We start from the raw sequence: 20,484 nt of genomic DNA on the forward strand, positions 1-20,484 counted from the left end.
GAGACACACTGCCAGTGTGGCGAGGGTATGGAACGGGCTCCCTAGTCATGTTGTCAAGGCAGAATCACTGGGATTCTTTAATATAGTTCAGCTGCCAGGAAACGGACGAGCACTGATGTGACGAATGGCCTCCTCTCGTTCGTAATCTTCTGTTCTTAGTGTGGCAGGAGGAGATGAAGTGGACTATGACACAGTCAAAGTGAAATTACAGAAGTCTGGAAACTAAACTAAGGAATAATGTGGGAGTTATAAGAAAGTTGTTATCCTGATCACAGGTTTTTGGTGACATCCTGGCTAGATGTCTGCATCCTGGCTAGATGAAAATACGGCTCCCATTGCATAGCCATTAGCTCCATTCCTGGTTTTACAAGAAGTTACCTATGCATTGTGGCGAATCAAGCTCATAGTAAAACCTGGAATAGGTGAAACTGCTATGCCACAGGTGTCTTATTTCCATCCCTATATGGTTGTTAATTTTTTGTAATTATTATTATTTCCAATTTCATGAAACAGTTTTTAAAGAGTCTGGCTACAAAGTAGCTGTCTGTCATTCTCAATCCCCTTTTTAAGCGCTGATGATTATTTTCATTTAATCTGTTTTATCCGCTAATCCTGCCGGTGACATCAACACACAGGGAGGGAGAGAAAGAGAGACAGAGATGAAAAATGTAATATATTCAGTAAATCGTGAAAACATCATTAGAAAAGCATGGATTATTATCTCCCAATTTAATTAAACACATTCCAGAATTAGCCCAGTATATCAGCTGAAGCTAAGAATGGCGCTCAAAACTATGTCAGACAGCGAGACAGACAGAGAGAGAGAGAGAGAGAGAGAGAGAGAGAGAGAGAGAGAGAGAGAGAGAGAGAGAGAGAGAGAGAGAGAGAGAGAGAGAGAGACAGACCACGAAAAGGAGAGCAGGCTGCTTAGTTTCCATGCGATGTATAGGTTAGGAGCCCAACCCAAAATACGCCCCCATTTAGATCAGGTTGGGGTTAATTACAATTTGTAGAACCCTGAAATCTCTTTGTGTTTGGGGAGGAATGGGGTTGACTTGCGAATGACCCCATCACAATACAGAAAATTCACTTAAACCGACCCTGATCTATTCAGATTATTTTATTGATATAATTATTTGTTAGAATTAAACAAATGTAGAATATTTAGGGTGCTATTTGATGTGTTATTTTATTTTGCATACAGAAAAAACGATGAACCTCTGTTGTGTACTGCGCAGCTAATTTGGTACTACAGCTGGAAGGCTGACGCGCACTGCGATGTTGCTGCTCACTGCTTGTGTCTTCGGATGATCTTCTTCAGATCTGGGTCGGGTGAAGTGAATTTTCTGCATCGCGAAAAACCCCACCCCACCCCGAACACAAAGATTTGGGGATTCTAAAAATTGGCAAATGCATTGTCTCCCTATCTCACTCAACCCCAAGTAACCCTGTGTATTCTCTATATTGGGATACTAGACCAAAACAGCATGGCTCATTGAATTGAGCCAACCGGTTCTTGAATGAAGTGTGTATTATAGGTCAGTATGAATGCATTTTCTCCCTATCTCACTGTTTTTGTATTTTAACCTAAACAGTCCCATCATTAAATAACTAAATGTATGCATCATGCAAGCAGCCCATCAGGACTGTGTTATGATGCTTATCTCTCGGTGAATGGCGTAGTTATTAGTGCAGGACAACATTCTGGATATTGCAGTAACAGTATGGTACTCAGCTCCTAGCAGGGCGTTTGTTAATACTGTGGTTCAGCTCTGGTGTCAGGAAGTGTTGCTTTAATAAAGGATATGTTGCCTGGGATGGATCAAGCTGAATTAATAGGTGAAGGATGAGACATGTCGCTCTCACTAATCTAATCACTTTCTACCCTGACCCTCTGAAATCCTGCTGAGCGTCCAATTCCATTTCCCACCTAACCGATTATTGCAGATATGAACCCTACAGCCACGGCTCTTAGCAACGTTCAATGAAATACATGCATAACTTAAAATAATTCATAAATTAAAGAACCGACAGGTGTGACAGCGAGTTGCAATTGCAGGCAGCAAATTCTAACCACTAGATTCGCAGTGGCATTCCTTGATGACAGTCCGGTTTGTTTGCATTCCCCCAATGCCAAGTAGTTTGAGCTGGAGGGACACAACCGCCCGCAGCCTCCCCCCCATTCCTTTACACCACAGTGGCACAGATTTGTTATTTCATTTTAAGTCTTACATTTTTTTTTTTTTTTTTAAATAAAGACAGCTGCAAATGCTTTACACCCTTGTGATAAGATTGTGAGATCGACGATCTGTTTCTACGGCTGCTTTCTGCATTCATTTCATTCATGACAGGAGCGTGGTTCAGAAAGTGGCTCAGTTCAGACTAGTGGGGTCCAGATTAGCTTTTTTTTTCTTTTTACAAAAAACAAAGTTTAAATTTTACAACAAAAATAAATGAGAAACATCCTCAAGATGTGTGACACAGCTCCCAGTGCAACTATTACAATATAATACAATAGAGATTTACTGCATAAAGTGCCTTCGATGGAACACCCCGAAGAGCTGTTCATTATTTTACATCTTTTAAAAACCTTGTCAAACAAACAGGTTTTTAATCTAGATTAAAAAATTGGCACAGATGCCGAGTTCCTTTAGAGCTCCAAAAATATAATACTGTTACCAGAGTTGGAGCCCATTCTCATGATGGAAATCTGAATAATGAGCCTGCTTCCTGTATCTGTCTGTCTCAGGTTCCATCTCTGCATGTTTTGAGGCAGTCATTACAAAGTCATTACAGAACTTAGAAAAGTTCCCCACAGTAAAAGGAGGGATGGAAATAAGACTCCTATTGCACAGCAGTTTTACCCATTCCGGGTTTTACTACGAGCTTGATTAGCCACAGAGTATAGATAACAAGCTCAGGTGTCTTATTAAACTCATAGTAAAATTGGGAATGGATCAAACTGCAGTGCTACACAATGGGAGTCTTACTTCCATCCCTGAAAAGCATAGCAAAGTGTAATAAAGCCCAGCAAAAGCATGGTCATGCATAGGTAAGCATTGTAAACAAGCAGGCTGTTTGAGTCTGTATTGTATGAAAGGGGAATACAATAATTTCAAGAAAGGGGACAGGCTGCAATAGAAAACGCAATAAGAAACAAGTCAAGCAGACAAATGCTTTAACAAAAAGTCTATCTTTTAATCAACATAAAACCTGCTAAGAAAAGGGTTTCTTCAGAGCGTTTTAGAGCACTGGTAGTCAGGATGCTTGGGTTCCCAGATCGAGAGCTCAACCACCACACTCCTCCGACTCAAACATGGGTCTCTTTGAAGTCCCTGCAGGGAGGAAATACGCTTTCCTTCAGCAAGGAGAGATAAACAGCTGCTGAGGAAGACGCTCCCTTAGCAGCAATACAAACAATCACAGAGTTAGAACCTCACACTAGCCCTGCATCTGCCTGTGTGCCACGGTTTACAATGCTTACCTTTGCTTTGCCATGCTTTCACTGTGCTGCATTGCACTTTGCTATTCTTTTAGTATGGGCAACTTTTATAATGGTAGTGCTAGGTAGGAGTTTTCTGATTTTTTATAAGGACAAGAGGAGACTAGTTATGTAAATGTTCAAAACAGGTTTGCATTTAGCAATGCATGACATAGTTTTTACCTGGTGAAGTCGTCTAACACACTGGGGACCCTGAAAACACAACTCGATTCTGCCCTGCAGCTTTAGATTCCTTTCGGATGAACATAGTATGCCAGGGCAAGCCTTCGTGAGCCAAACACTGGAGTAACCCCCCCCTGCTCTTGTTCCTAGCAGAGGTCTGGTCTGATCTCCTGGGCTACAACAAATTAACTGTATTTATATTGAGAGTGGTCTTGCAGAAGGGGCACGGATGTTTCCCAGCCAGACCCTCTGCTGTGCAAAATGTAGCCTCTCACCCAGCGCTCAGCAATGCAGCCATCACACAGGCCCTGAATATGGTCATTTTTTCATCTGTGTTTTTACATAGCAATCCGGCTCCTTACTTAGCATGCACAGCAGGGCTCCTGTTTCTTACACGCTGAGCAGAGAGAAGAGGAGAGAGGGAGGGAGAAGGGGAGAGAGGGAGTGACAGGGGGAACAAGAGAGAATGAGCAAGAAAGACATTATAAAGCCTAAAAGTTACAAGCGTACCACAAATAAAATGTACTTATTATTATTATTATTATTATTATTATTATTATTATTATTATTATTATTATTATTATTTAGGTATGAGAATGTAAAAAAGAAAGAAAGAAAGAAAGGGTTTGGGTAATGTGGGACAAAAAACAAGAAAATGAGAGAAACAGCGAGCAAGAGACAGAGATACGGAGCAGGCAGTGGTACCAGAGCAGTCTAGGTTAATAAATCACTCCTCCTCAGTGCTCAGAGAACCCTGCTGTATTACTGTTACTTTGTTTGTGCTCCACATTACATCACATGCTATTCATTGCACAGAGACTGACAGTTGAAAGGACACAAGCGTCAGCTGGGATTTGGTTATAACAATGCATTTATGTAGAAGCCCCATTAAATTCAAGTGATCGGTTTTGTTCTTTTAACTCTTTCATGATTCCTGCACGACTGTACGATTCAGTCAACCGTCCTTGTGACGCAATGAAGAGAACATTAGGAACGTCTATTACAAGCTACAGCACTAAAGTTTAATAAGGCTAACAACGTTTTTTAGTGAAGTTGTGGTGATTGAAGACGGGGGAGGAGGTGATCTACTATACAGGACGCTGTGATGCCTGAAGCTCTGCGCTAATGATGATCAAAAGGAATATAAAAAGAACATGCATGATAACAATAACCAGCCCACCAGACAGTATTTACCCACAAGGTGCTATCAAAACAAGACAAATTTGCCTGGAAAACTGCCAATCTGACAGCACTGACTAGGGGAGTAGCCTATAAAAGTCACATGCAAGACGAATGCCTTACCTATTAAATGTTACCTCAAGCTCAATGAACAAATAAAACAGGAATTTGCATCATTTTTGTTAAAGAAATCTATATTTTGTTGCCGTTCCGGTACTTTTGGATTTAGGACTACACCACAACACTGCTCAAGTCACCAGTACAATCTAATTCAGTGATATTCAACTCCGGCCCTCTTGATATAATCCAGTCCAGGTTTTTAGTTTTAGCTGCGGGGACATCAGCTTGTCATGTGCAACTACAACCAGTAACTGGCAGTGATCACTTCTGCGGCTTGAGAAACACGTGCTTCAGGCGAGTATTTAATGCCAGTTTGTGCAGTTTACATTTTTCCTTTAGGGGCCCAAACTCTCCTCTGGAGATAACCTTCAACTCGGTGAAATACACAGATAAATAAATACATAAGAGACTTCCAGTATTGCATGCATATTGTCATGTATTCTTAAACTGCGCGCACATAGAGGGGTCATTCAAATCATACAGGACCTGAAATGTAACACATATTTGTATCAAATCGAGAGTGCACTGGATTAAAGTCTAATGCAACCCGAAACGTCATCAGGAGGATAGCAGTGTATGGTGAAGGTTTGGTGAGGATTTAAATCCAGGGTTATCATGTTCACTGTGTAGAGTGTGTGACTGACAGACAGACAGACGGACAGCATGTTCTGAATGCAGACTTTTTAAAAAACAACTACATGAGCAGGGAACTAAAACAAGAGACTCACAGATTTCACTGTGAGCACTACGCGTGTCAACCCAGTGTTCAAATGACAGCACAGAAGAATGTACAACCTGGACTGCAATTAAAATTTGCTCAAACTGCTCTTGACGAGACACTACCCTATAGGTATTATTATACCATTATTATACAAATATTTTAATTAAGAGTATCAATATAATAATTCGTCGAAAAAGTGTTTGCTACACTTTGGTTACGATGTACACCAATAATTACAAAACAAAAAAACTTCATGTTCATAACGTTTTTTTAAAGTACAAATAAACACGATATTTTATTTATTTGTGCTATGCGGTATGCGTGTATATATATATATATATATATATATATATATATATATATATATAATATATATATATATATAATGATGATTGTTTGTAGTGTATTGCAGTTGTGCGTCAGGAACGATCAGAAGATAATAAACGGATTTACCCGTACTGCGCAGCATGAATTTATATAACAAATGCCAATACAATAAAAATAATGCAACATAGATAACTGACGAACTGTAAAATACAAACAAATTCAATAATTACTGCTATATAACTGAAGTACGCATATTTTAACAGAAACACGCGGAGGACAGCTGCTGCAGGTCACATACCCTTAGTTACATTATCTAAACCACCGGGATGTTTGTAATTCTTAAACAATTACACACACACACAATGCAAACGCACTTACAGATTACTGCAGTTGCGCTACGGTACTGCGTTGTCTAGTTTGGTGTTGTGCATTTGCAAACTGAACAGTTGAACAAAAAAATAAATAAATATATAAATAAATAAATAAATAAATAAGAAACAGGCTCGCGGAAAACATAAACACAGCGCAATATAATATTCCATGCAAACGCATGGCAGCCAGACAATATCTAAGTAAAGTGAGTTAAGACATCACGTATAATAAATAAGTCATGTTGCCATTATAAACTGCAATCGCACAGTACGCACGTCTTGTCATCGGCAGTATATCCCAGACCGCCCCATTATATTGTTGGGTTTGTGCAATATACACTTGTGTTCTTCTTTCTTTTAATCACCAGCCAAATTAGCTTCTCAGCTCCCCCCGTCTGTTACCAAACCACATTAATCACGAATTAAAAAGCCGCCCGCCTGCGGCTTTGCTTACCTCAACGCTTATCTCTTTCCTCCTCTTAGGCGATCGTACCCTGCCGCTCTCTCTCGTCCCCCCAGCCGAAGGGACTCGGGAAAATTCGGCAGCGTCTCTCGGCCTCTGACGTACGTCACCTAGCACCGCAGCCGGGGCAACAAACAGTCTTACCTCTCGCGAGACCTCCAGCTGCCATGCCGAACATTGCAGAGCCGTGGGGGTTTCGCGCGAGACCGCTCATGCGCGCACGCACACACGCACACGCGCACACACGCACGCACACACACACACGCACACGCAGTTATCTGTGAAGATGCTGCGCGCAGCACACACACAATGAAAGTCTGTCTGTCTGTGTGTTACATTTCACACACAACTGAAAATTAAAGTAATAATACTATGCACTATCTAACTCATGTCGCGACACGAGAACAAGTAAACTTTTAGAAATGATTCAACGTCATCAGTTTTAGTGCTTGAGTCCATTAAGTGTGACTCACCAGCGCCACCAAGTGTTCAGAGCTATGTGTGCATTAAAAATTACGTATTTACTGTATAATTGTGCCCCATCATATAGCTTAAATAAATAAATGCGAAGTTATTTTGAAATGATATGCAGCATTATATTATGAGAACACTAAGCGAAACTGTAGTTTGGTGGCGACTATATATTATTTTATTTAAAAAAAATAAATTTAGAACCGATTATGGTATAGGAGGCTGTGTGGTCCAGTGGTTAAAGAGGCGTACAACCAGCAGGGCTCCGGTTCAAATCCCAGCTCCGCTACTGACTCACGTGTGACCTGAGCAAGTCACTGAACCCCCTTGTGCTCCGTCTTCCGGTGAGGCGTTGTTGACTGCAGCTGATGCATAGTTCACACACCCTAGCCTTGTATCTTGTAAAGTGCTTTGTAATGGTGGTCATCTATGAAGGGTGCTATATAAAATATAGATATATATTTTTTCACAAAGTGAATGATCAGGACATAAACTGATTTTTAATCTGTTTAAAATAGCGATGGAACATTGTATCAGGGAAACAAAAAAAACATCTGCTGTTTCAGATTCATTCAATTTAGCTAATGCCACTTCTTTAGAGATGATATAAAATAATTCCTGTTGTATATTCTTGTTATATTTTTGTGTTTATGCAATAATAATCTATATATATATATATATATATATATATATATATATATATATATATATATATATATATATATAGATAGATAGATAGATAGATGTGTGGTGTGTGTGTGTGTGTGTGTGTGTGTTAAATAATGAAAGAAATCTTAGCAACGTGAGTTACCTCAAGGGGTGAATATTTATACAGATTGAAAAAAAAAAAGAAACAACAAGAAAATAGATTTTTTACAATGTTTATTACATTTAATAAAGAAGAAAAAGAAGACAGATGCATTTCCATCTGAAGTTTCTTGACATTCTTTTTGATATGTTCCAGTGGTAAGAGTGAGACCTAGACAGAGTGCTAGTGTAGAAGGTAGCTGAGTGAGCTTGCCTTAGTGAGGGGCTGCCATTCTTCTGTTGTATCTAACCAACACTTTAATCAACATTCTTGCACACCCCTGACTCTTCACTGTTTACCTTTCTTCTTTTCCAGGACTTTTTATTCCCTTTATAGTTGAAGAGCCTTATCCTGCCCCCAACACTGTAGAGTCATTTCATGTCTGTGCAGCAGGTTTTAGGGTCCCCAACAAAAAGAGGCTCAGCACGTGGGGCTCTAATACCTGCTGCGCAGAGAGGAAATGACCTATAGTGTGGAAGTGGCAAGATAAATCAAAGTGATAAATGAAACCTGGAACCACATACAAAAAACTACTTGAAACAAGTTCTTGTGCTACTGATTTGGAAAGGCTTACCCATTTAAAGCAGCAGCGCCTCACAATCTCTAATGTTTAATCTGCGACCTTCCCTATAGGACCGGCAAGGCAGTGCAGGGCACACACTTAAAGAGAACAAAACTACCGTTCCAAAACTCTTTATAACATTCATATCCTTTTCATTAGCAGTGCTATTCATTATTATTATCATAATCATAATTAGAATTATTGCACTAGCGGTTCACCTAAGAAGGGTCTGGTTTGCATGGTTCCCCTGGGTGATAAAGTCTTTTATAAAGCCTACAGAAATATAGAAATATATATTGATTTGTTTGGAGAGGGTGGTGGGGGCTAAAGGACATTCTTGTATACAAGATGATATCATTAAGACCTTTAGGGTAATAAAATAATGTATTCAGGGAATATTAGTGCCCAAGCAAACATATGTGAATATTGAAGCCTTTACTTTACCATGCTTTACTAAACCCTTTCTTTTAGCTGATTAAATAGAGCGAATATTCAGACATTCATCTGAGCACTAATAAATGAAGCGTCAAGCTACAAAGGGACATGTTGTGTGCATGCGTGTGTGTTTTTCGTGTGTTAGTGTGTGTGCATGTTTGTGTGTGTGTCTGTGTGTGTTCACATGTGATTGTCTGTGTGTCAATGCGTGTTCATGTGTTTGTTTGTGTGCCAGTGTGTGTGTTTATGTATGTGTCATTGTGTGTGTGTGTGTGTGCATTGATGTGTGTCTAGGTGTGTCATTGTGTGTGTCAGTGTGTGAGCGTGTTTATTTGTCAGCGTGGTGTCGTTCACAGGTCGTCGGTCTCCCCTTCGAAAGGCACACTCTTCAGATCCACAGGCAGCTGGCAGGGCTCCCCGCTTCCCACCCAGCCTATGGGAGTGCGGTTGAAGCAGGGGCGGGAGTTGATGTCAAGCTGGTAGATCGCAGGGTGCTCTGGCTCCTCCGGCGCAGTGTCATACTCCGGCATCTGGAAGGTCATCAGCTTGGAGGCTTTCTCGTACCCCCCGAAGGGCATGGCGGTCCTGGGGAGGGAGAGCGGGCACTCAGGGGGAGGGGAGGGGGGGGCACAAAACAAAGGCACAGACACATTCAGAGCTCTTACTGATCCACTAACCGATAGAGATGAAAACACCACACTGTACAACACAGGCACTCAGCTACACACCACTCTGAAACCGAATAATAACGTCTCGCATGCCCGCCCCACTGGGTTATCTGCTGACATGCAAGTTTATTTCACATTTTAGGAAACCAGTGTATTGTGTTCTGGATGGTACTGTAATAATTTTGTTTCCCAAAAACATCTTACAATTCTCCAGTCTCCTAATCTTTATTATCAACACACCCAATGAGGCTCAGATAAACAGCTCAGAGATCTAAAAACTTGGGGTCCCCAAGTGGCTAATCCAGTGTAAGGATGTCATAAAGCCTGGACAGCGCCAGTGCAAAGAGGCGGAACTTTGCTGAGAACTCCGAAGGGGGCGTCACATTGGCTCTGATGCTCCCAGGGGTGTGGGATGGGAATCATTTCTCCTCATCGCACAACAGCGAACCCTACTGGCCAGACACATTCAGAGTGGATAAAAGCAGGGCTGATCTCTGTTCTCCAAGATCAGTAGCCCGCCCACCTCTGCCCTGGATTGCTCAGCGTAAAAGCGATTCTGGCTTCAGGCTTGTGAGATCGGAGGACGCTCACACGCCCTCAGAACATCTGTGCTGGGTGGAGACTCACTGCCGTGTGGGAAAAAAACATAATCGGACATTTTCAAATTGGGGGGACTATAAATAAAAATAGTAATTGGTCACTCTAAATTTAAAGAAAAAAGAAATCAAAAACCTTTTTCATTTCAGATTGCACATTTGGAATAAATGTCTTTTTGACTCTCATTTGATCATCAAGTTCCTGAGTTGGGGTTTGTGATTGGGGATCCTGAATATTTCTCTGTTTAGCATGTGAAAGGTGTCTCTGTCCCATGGGGGGGCGCTCTCTACCTGTTGAAGCTCTTGTACTCCACCAGGTTCTTGTGGATGCAGGGCCCTGGCATGCTGGTTCTCATGGTGGCTGTTAGCTCCGCGTTCCCTTTCATTGCCCGTTCCCACGGAGATATGTAAGTCCTCACCAAGGTAATGCTCTGCTTTGACCCGCCCTTCCCTGCATTCTGATGACCTTCACCCTCACCTGGGGGTATCACCAGACTCCATTCTCATATCACAAGAGATCTTAGGAATTCATTATCCTATCATACGATATCAATATAATCCATTCTCATGTCAAATCAGCAGAAGCCATTCAGAAACATAATTTATACCAAACTTTTAAAGTCACATGCTGTTCAAGTGTAGTAACCAGACAAACCAACAGGCTGAAGTTATTCTCCAATAACTATCAACGCTCAGTCATACGATATACAGGCTTTCACAGAAAGTGAGTCACGATGCAGCTTATAATCTTATATGATGTGTCATAGGATACAATTATTATTAAGGGCATTTAAATGGCAAAATACTTAAATGAGGAATACCAAAAGAAATTAAATTAATTCAATGACAAACACTGAAAAATACTTCTAGTAGAAATCTTTGTCATTGAATTCATCAAGTTTATTTTAGTTTAGAACTATGAAGTGGTTTTTTTTATAGTTATGGATGACAAAAGCTTAATGGGCATGAGCATTCGTACCAGCTATAAATTGTAAGACTATAAGTAACTACTCCTTTGATCACAAGCATCTATCATCATATCATCCATCTTTCCCAATACACTAATAATAAGGGTGTATCTCGATTCAGCTATACTGAATGGTCCAGCCCTGGTACTCACCATGTCCCTGGCTGGACTGCACGGTGACAGACCCTGCAGCTCCTCCTCCGGCCCCTCCAGCTCCTCCCCCAGCCCTTCCAGCTCCTCCCCCAGCCCCACCCATGCCTGGTTTGGGAGGAGGGACTGGCGCCTGCTGCTGCCTCCCTGTGCCCGCCTGGCCCACCACCTGACCGCTGACCAGCTGACCCCCCACATCCATCATGCTGTGGCCAGACTGCATCGCACCACCCAGGCTCGGCACAAACTTCTGGAAACTGTCCTGGAAGAGCAAGGCAAGCAGAACAACAGAACAAGTTTGGATCAATTGAATACTCCCCAAAATCCTCTAAATGTGAAGTGATTCCAAGTTCTAAGGATGTACTAGTACATTTTGAAAGCCTTTTACTCCAAATCAGCATTGTTGCAATGATTTTTGGAAAGTATAAATGCACTCAATAAAGTTACCAGCATCAGAGATAAGCAGCTCAGGCATCTGATTCCTTGGCTTGTAGTCTCATGCCGTTTCTTATCAGTTTTAGTAATTGTACACTCGTTGGTGTTGTTTTCCTTTGATTATGAGTCATGTCAAGGTTTGGGCTCCAATCTTTATAATGTAAGGTATAGCAACATCACTAGCACAATCTACAGCTATGGCCAAAGGTTTGGCATTACCCAGAATTGTAGGATTGAGACATACTTTAAAAAAAAAAAAAACTATATGAATATAATTTAGATCTTTTATTTAACATCATGTTATCAAAGAAACTACAAAATGCTATCGCAAAAGTATACTGGAAGCCACCATGGTATCTCATGTTTGAATTTTTGTCAGTTTTTTGTGAGGTATATGGAAAACTATAAAGCAGTATGTAATTCAATATGTTAACGTAACATTATTCAGCAGGTTTCATTTGACTTTATGAAGAAAAATAAGTTCATTCTATTGGGTGATGCAAAACTTTTGCCACAGTTGTAGAGGTACTTCCTGTCTGTCTACTGTGCCCAAAAGAGCCTGGCTCCATTAAAGGGCATGGCGTATGTATTACTCAAAGTCTCAGATTGGGAGAGAGTTCATTACACACTGACGGCTACAACTGATATATTGAAGTTTCCAAAGCCTCTGAAATTTTCAAGGATTTGTCACCATGTGCAGTGTGTTTTATCATGAATCCTGACTAGCATCCCTACCATGGACCCATCATTGAAGATGTCAGGGTTGTTCTCCCAGATGAACCTCTCCACCCTTTTCTGCCGTAGTTTGAACATCTTGGAGCCCTTGTTCCCGAGCAGAGACAGCTCCTCCAGCATGATGTCTTTGGGAGTGCTGATCTTCTTCCCCAGGTTCAGCTCTCCCTCATCAAACACTGCAAAACAAACGCAAAACCACAGTCATTGGGATCAGGGGAACACACTCCAAAACACATGTGTGTTAACTATACTTAGAAATGCATACAGGAGACAGCATGGGCGTTCATAGAGTCCTGCAGTTATATACAGAGGAGACAGCATGGGCGTTCATAGAGTCCTGCAGTTATATACAGAGGAGACAGCATGGGCGTTCATAGAGTCCTGCAGTTATATACAGAGGAGACAGCATGAGCGTTCATGGAGTCCTGCAGTTATATACAGAGGAGACAGCATGGGCGTTCATAGAGTCCTGCAGTTATATACAGAGGAGACAGCATGGGCGTTCATAGAGTCCTGCAGTTATATACAGAGGAGACAGCATGGGCGTTCATAGAGTCCTGCAGTTATATACAGAGGAGACAGCATGGGCGTTCATAGAGTCCTGCAGTTATATACAGAGGAGACAGCATGGGCGTTCATAGAGTCCTGCAGTTATATACAGAGGAGACAGCATGGACGTTCATAGAGTCCTGCAGTTATATACAGAGGAGACAGCATGGGCGTTCATAGAGTCCTGCAGTTATATACAGAGGAGACAGCATGGGCGTTCATAGAGTCCTGCAGTTATATACAGAGGAGACAGCATGAGCGTTCATAGAGTCCTGCAGTTATATACAGAGGAGACAGCATGGGCGTTCATAGAGTCCTGCAGTTATATACAGAGGAGACAGCATGGGCGTTCATAGAGTCCTGCAGTTATATACAGAGGAGACAGCATGGGCGTTCATAGAGTCCTGCAGTTATATACAGAGGAGACAGCATGGGCGTTGAGAGTCCTGCAGTTATATACAGAGGAGACAGCATGGGCGTTCATAGAGTCCTGCAGTTATATACAGAGGAGACAGCATGGGCGTTCATAGAGTCCTGCAGTTACTCCACCAGTGAGGATGAGGCTGAATAACCTGGAATGAGGCCTGGTAATATGAGAGCCGGTAAAACACAAATACTCACTGAGCAGTACTGAATGTGAAAAAAATGCATGGAGTTTCATTCTGACACAATCACAGTGATTCAACGTATTACACACACACACACACACACACACACACACACACTTCAAAACACAGGTACGTTAACTACATTTAGAAACACGTAGAGGAGACACCATGGATGTGCGTGCAGTACTGTCTTTATTCCACCAGGATAGATGAGTAACCCGGACCAGTTCCAGGTGGGTTATTTTACACAGAGTAAATCAAGGAGGTTACAACAATGAAACAGCAATCTATAAGCAAATCGTGTGAGCTCTTAGCCATGTCCAGTTTGCAATTGTTCCCAGAGCCTTTTTCCTGGTATGAATGGACAGCATGCTGCGCGGTAGAGACAGTGTGAGGTGAACGTGTCTGATCTGCAAAGCCAGAGTTCCCTCACCTTCCTGCGTGATCTCGGAGATCGCCTTCCTGGACTTTTTCCTCTTGTTGGGTGCTGGGGTCCTGGACAGAGGCATGGCTGCTGACTGTAAAGAAAAGAACAAGTAGAAGAAGCAAATTCATAGGAAACCTTGTGGATTATAAATGAAATGCAATGCTATAGTACAGTACCTGGGGGCTGATTCAATCAGAGCATTACATCCTGTCATAGAACATGGAAAGATCTATTAAATAGACCTGGGAAGCTTTAATGAGCTGCCTGTAGCTGTCTGTCACTGGGCTTCCCAGGCAGTTACATCTTCCTGTCACTGTAATAGGTGTACATTACACACTGGAGTAAGAAGCTGGGGTGAGTGTAACTGTGCAGTGTAATTAACCTGTGCACCTTATCTTTAAAACATGCTTTTACTGTACAAGCAGCTCTGTGCTTTGTTACTCTACTGTGGGTATGCCGCTCCTTTTCTCTGGGAGTGAGAAATGGAGCAGGGTGGAGAGGATGGTGGATTTGTGACCACGTCAGTATTCACAAGAATCTCTGTTTATGCTGTATCAGTCCTATGCATTGCAAGCAGTATGTTTACTCAGTAAATGCTTTGATTCAAACCAGTTGGAAAGCCGTACGTGTTGTCTTGGATTCCTGATGGTTAATATGTACAACCTGACTGCCGAACCCTCAGAGTTTGTCCTTTTATTCATCCTACTCAATAAAATACAGTGGCCCTTACACCAAAAGTTCTTTGTAGCAGAACAATCATCATTGTGTTAGATGGAGCTTTTAATGCACACACAAAATACAAATATTATTATGTAATATGGGCCTTGTTAACATACACACACTGTACAGTCACTATTGTGTAATAAGGTCCGGTTAGCACACACACACACACACACACACACACACACACACACACACACATGCGCGCACGCGCACACGCACGCAGGCACGCACGCACTCACACACACACATGCGCACGCACGAGCGCACACACACGTGCGCGCTCACATGCACGCACACACACGCGCGCACACGCACGCACACACACACACACGCACACACAGGCATGCACTCACACACACATGCACACATGCACGCACGCACGCACGCATGCACACGCAGGCATGCACTCACACACACATGCACACACACACACACGCACGCACTCACACACACACGCACACGCAGGCATGCACTCACACACACACAGATAGCTAAGTTTGGATTTACAGAAACTCCAGAAACGTCAAGCCCTAGCTTGTGGAGCCGTGAGTGGAAAGCGAAAGCCTCACAGTCCAGCTATCCGGGTCAGGTTTCCCCAGATGGGTAATCCTGGCTCAGAGAGCTATATAAAGACGCTGCGGGGAGCTGAGCTGCATGATCAGCAAATTCCCACACCTAATCCGGAGTTTAAGACGTGCACGTAAACAGAAAAACACATACCTGTATGCGGTTACCTCTTAAAAATAAAATAGATTCATAAAACATTTAAATATGACGCTTAGCACACGACGCAAGTGGCACATTTACTACTGACGGCAGGCAGTGAAAAGCATCGTTATGAACCTGCTTGGCAATGTATTCCTTTAGAACTGTTTATACTTTTACAGATGCCCTTTTCGTTGTTTTCCCTTCCTAGGAAAGCATGCAGTTTGCAAATAAGCTTGTTTAAAAAAAAAACTTACTTGGAGTTGAGAATCCTTCTTGAGAAAAGTTTTAAAAAAAAGTTTCAAGAAAGGGGCAGAAATCAATCAATGACTCAATAAATAAATAGGCAAAGAGGCAAAGAAATCCTGAGGCTGGCCTCTCTTCATCACAGTCCGTGGGGGTCTGCGCAGCACTAAGTGCTGGTAAAAGGGCAGGCAAGTCAGGAGACAGATACTTTCTTGTAGATGCATCATGGATCTATATATAGAACAGGAGCAAAAGAGAGAGAGGTGGAAGAAGAGAGAGGGGGAGAGGGGGAGAGGGAGAGAAGGAGGGGGAGAGGAAGAGAAGGAGGGAGAGAGGGAGAGGGGAGAGGGGAGGATGGAGAGCGGGAGAGGGGGGAGAAGGGGAGAAGGAAGGAGAGAAAGAAAGAGCAAGTCTGGGAAGAGCTGAAAATGGCATTGAGAAAATGAATCAGCACCCTTTTCAAATGTGCACCTGTTGAAGAAAGGTGCATTTTCAACTCAGACTTGGGTGTTTACATCAAACAAAAGCCTCAGGTTTACACTACAGTTATAACAGCTTGTTTAAAACTGTAGTTTTATGCACACAGTAAAAATGTAATAAAGCATTGTGAAAGCAGTGTAAAGCACAGGTAGGTATTGTAAAGACTAAAAAGGTATGGTAAAGCATATTAATAATCATGGCAAACCAGCGTAAACTATGGTAAATGCAGACTATAGCCATGAGAAAAGCATGGTAAAACAAATAGCATGCACAAATACTGTGGTAAACTTTTAGAAGGGAATTTATTTTTCCCAATTTGATCTACATTTTGCTCCCCTATTTGAAATGCTCAATCGGAATGTGAAGCACACTTACAGGTCAGTAGGCAGCCATGCTTTTATTAGGTGGGCCACTCAGCGTTAATATTAAACACAATGACGTGTTAAAGGCAAGGATGCCTTTGCTGTCCAGCATATCCTCACAACATGGCACCCCTGTGCTGTGGGGGTGTGGTGCTGCCCCTCCCTCACCGCGCCCTTCCTCCGTCAGTCCAGCAGTGCTCACGGCCTCCTTGAGCCACACTGCTGGCCACTGGCCAACCCAGCGTCTCCCTCAGAGGCAGGCAGGGAAACAACCTTTGCTCAGCATTTATTGAGTGCCAAGAGAACTTCAAAAAGAGCGAAACGCACACGGACACATACATAAATACTTGGGAACTGCGTTAAATATAGAAGGGGAGGGTGCCTGCTGAAGATGCCTTGGATCCACGACTGTGGCTAACCCAGTGAGGACCGAGGAGCCTGCAGTAACAGCCTCCTACCAGCAGGTGTTGATGGAGAGAGGATGTAGAGGGCACTGTGTTTGCCCTTTCGTTTGTTTGTTTACATCGTCTAAGGTAGTTAGAAGGTAGGCACAACCCTTATAAAAGTTTCCCACAGTAAAAACATATTGAAGTATGATAAAGCTTGGTAAAGCATAGCTAAGCCTTGTAAAAGCACAGAGAGGTACGGTAAAGCATATTTAAAAAAATTGTAAACTACAGTAGACAGCATGGGGGTATAAATGTTAAGGGTAGGCTGCGGTAACCCAGGGTAAAAGTCTACCTAAGTTTTGAAGAGCATAGGGGAAGCATGGTAAGATACTGTATATTGCACAAGCAAGCTGGGTAAATCCCACATGGTAAATTATTATGGTAAAGCCTAATGAAGTCTGGGAAAATAAAATATTTTGGATATGGAGGGTTGGGGGAAGGCAGGAGACATAAACAGCTCCTCCCTCTCATCCAGTTTCTATAAATAGAGATTCCTGGCAGAGCTGTACTGACCGATGAGCAATCTATCTCAGCCCTCCCCTGTCCCTCGCTCGTCTGAAGCACACTCCTCTCTCTCGCTCTCTCGCACAACCCCTGGACAGTTCACCTGGTAGTTTTGTATGTTCCCTGTGCTTTTCCCTAGCAGAATGCTATGCATTTCCTTTGCTTTACCATGGTTCATGTACGACCCCTCTGTAAAGTCAAGGACCCTTCTTTGCAGCCCCGTCACTCTGCAAACTAAACGAGACAGACACAGTACCTGCAGTAGCAGGAGGTTATCTCCCTGCAGCTCAGATGATCAGATAGCCTCCCTCTAAGGGCTCTCAAGTGAGCAACACAAGCATTGTCATCCATGAGCAATAGTACCATCTTGTGGTTGACCAATGCAAACATTTCCAACAGTAGAAGCATAGTGCAGTGTAATAAAGCACAGTGAAAATATGGTAAAGCATAGGCAAGCATTGTAAAACACAGAGAGGTATGGTAAAGCTTAAATTATAAAAAACATGGCAAACCAGGGTAAACTATGGTAAATGCATTGCATAACCATGGGAAAGCACAGGGGAAAATTGCTAAATTACTGTGCCAATTTACTGATCTTAAGGGTTATTTTAATATACTATTTGAATATTTTTCCTAGGGTTGTAGTCACAAAGTTAAAAACAGAAAAGAAGAACTTGGAGTTTTTTTTGTTAGGGCTGTTCTTGAATACAAACATAATTCCACAGGTCCATGTGACCCAAGGTTTTGAGGCAGTGTGGGTCAATGATTAAAGTTCAGGGCTTGTAACCAGAAGGTCACTGGTTCAAATTTCATCTCTGCTACTGACTCACTGTGTGACCCTGAGCAGATCACTTAACCTCCTTGTGCTCCATTCTGTGGATGAGATGTTTAATCAGTGTCTTATTGTAAGTGACTCTGCATGCATAGTTCACAGCCTACCTCTATAAAAGGCTTTGTGATGGCTGTCCACTATGAAAGGTGCTAAATAAAGATATTTATTTATATGTAGCTTTGTATGCAGGAAGAAAATAAAATGCTTTCGCTTGGTCTTTTATTGTTGTTATATTTGTATTATTACTATTATTATGATGCTAGTAGAGGCTTTTTCTCTGCCAGTAACAGCATCTCTCTGATGAAGAGGTTAAACAAGGAGCAGCTGATGTGATTATCAGACCAATACATTTCAGCAGAGCTGGACAGAGACAGTGAAGCTGAAGAGGAAGTGTCAGGAACTGAAGACAATAATCCTCTGATGAGTCTGAAGATACCCACACTGAATCTGCCATGGTGGAAAATCAAACTCTCCCCACCAGCCCATTGCTTCTAACGTGGATGAAACACTCAAGTCAGAAGATGGAAATATAACATGGGCAACATCTCCACGTATGAATCAAGTTCGTATCTACATTGTGAACATAACAGTAGGCTTAAACAATGACTCATATATACATCTGCAATGCCCTGATATTTCGTTCCTTAGTACCCTGTTGGGTGTCCTGAATAATCCTCTATTGCTGTTTCATTTTTAGATCATTATTTCCGGGGCTCACTGACCAATGTTATTTTTCAAACCATGGGGTTTTTTCCTAAGATCCATGCTAGTAATCTTGTATAAAGATTAGTGCATGCAGGCAGTGCAGGGGCTCTCAAACGGTGGGGGCGTCGCAGAAAAATTACAACTTAAGAAGACTGTCTCCGTTCTTTATTTGTATTTCTTTCATACCTGCTCAGTCGAACCCAGTGAACGTATTAGAGCTGTGTTGCAAAAGTCCATCTGACCCATAATTGTAACATAGAATCTCAACTCATGTTAAGGTAGACAGACACACACAGAGAGACACACGCAGTAGGTAGAAAATCCAAACACACAACACGTAAGATTGTTTTTTCAACTCTCTTTATTTCACTGTCTCTTTCCGTTGCATTCCCCAGTCCTTCCTCAGTGGCACTGCTGCGCTGTCCTCACAAGCCCTTTCAATCATCACATCTTTCCAATCGCTTTTGAAGTTTTATTTTCACACCAGCAGCCTTTTAATTTGTGTCTTCATTTTTTTTTATTTTATTAATAGTTCATTTTACTACAAAGCACCATTGTATCTGCCTTGGAAAACACAATAGCATATAAACCAGCGTCTATCCAGGAAAACACTCCAAAAAAAAAAAAAAAAAAAAAAATTAGACAAGGAAAAAAAGAGCAGGCAGCTAAACTGTAGTTATGTGAGGCAGAAAAAAAAAGAAATAATAATAACAATCATAATCACAAAATAGTGCTCTGTTTCAAAGTCCCACAACTGCAACGTGTGTCAGAGAAGGATGGTCGTCACAGAATGGCTTCACCCTTCAGCTATCCTCCTGCATCTGCTCTACTCAACACAGTCTTTCCAAAGCACGTACTGCTGTCTTCAAAGGGGGGGGGGGCTCATAGAATTGATCAGCTGCGGGATCTCTAACAGAGAGTGCTGACAAAAGGCACACTCACCTTACTGAAACAAAAGGAGGTACCTCCAGTGGTTAACAGCTGATTAAATAATGGCCCTCTATTTTCTATGCAGGTCTCACATGTTATAGCAAGCTTGTATTTTCATTTATGAATGATATCTGGTTCTTATCCTCCTGCCCCATAGCTCCAGTAATGATGGAACTGGAAAAGTCCACAACCCAGCTGTGCTGCGTCCTTTACTGAGGTTCTGGGATACAGGAGGCACTTGAAACAAAGAAAGAAAGTACTAGGGGAGGTTGAAAAAGTGATACCTTTAAAT

The 20,484-nt window shown here is 42.1% G+C and overlaps 2 protein-coding genes across 9 annotated transcripts in view; both read right to left on the reverse strand.

Moving 5' to 3' along the window:
* LOC121325500 (inactive ubiquitin carboxyl-terminal hydrolase 54-like) overlaps positions 1-6,923 on the reverse strand; it is a 58,894-nt gene extending 51,971 nt beyond the window's left edge. For 4 of the 7 annotated variants that reach the window (XM_041268021.1, XM_041268020.1, XM_041268019.1 and 1 more), the window contains exon 1: positions 6,837-6,912. The gene's annotated coding sequence lies outside the window, so the exon portion shown is untranslated. Of the gene's footprint in view, positions 1-6,836 lie in introns of all 7 variants that reach the window. The other 3 variants (XM_041268026.1, XM_041268025.1, XM_041268024.1) reach the window with 2 other exon arrangements.
* A 2,495-nt stretch (positions 6,924-9,418) lies between these two features.
* LOC121325102 (myozenin-1-like) lies at positions 9,419-16,136 on the reverse strand. 2 transcript variants are annotated; one of them, XM_041267388.1, is made up of 7 exons: positions 15,942-16,136; positions 15,700-15,715; positions 14,263-14,347; positions 12,673-12,848; positions 11,506-11,764; positions 10,677-10,863; positions 9,419-9,706 (listed from the first exon to the last, which is right to left on the reverse strand). In XM_041267388.1, the coding sequence occupies exons 3-7, from the start codon at positions 14,336-14,338 to the stop codon at positions 9,472-9,474; spliced, it is 933 nt and encodes a 310-aa protein (XP_041123322.1). In that variant the 5' UTR covers positions 14,339-14,347; positions 15,700-15,715; positions 15,942-16,136; the 3' UTR covers positions 9,419-9,471. The 2 variants fall into 2 exon arrangements, with proteins under 2 accessions (XP_041123322.1, XP_041123321.1); XM_041267387.1 differs by lacking the exon at positions 15,700-15,715.
* Positions 16,137-20,484: the final 4,348 nt, after the last annotated feature.

Source organism: Polyodon spathula, chromosome 13 (genome assembly GCF_017654505.1).
Source record: "Polyodon spathula isolate WHYD16114869_AA chromosome 13, ASM1765450v1, whole genome shotgun sequence".
Taxonomy (NCBI): domain Eukaryota; kingdom Metazoa; phylum Chordata; class Actinopteri; order Acipenseriformes; family Polyodontidae; genus Polyodon; species Polyodon spathula.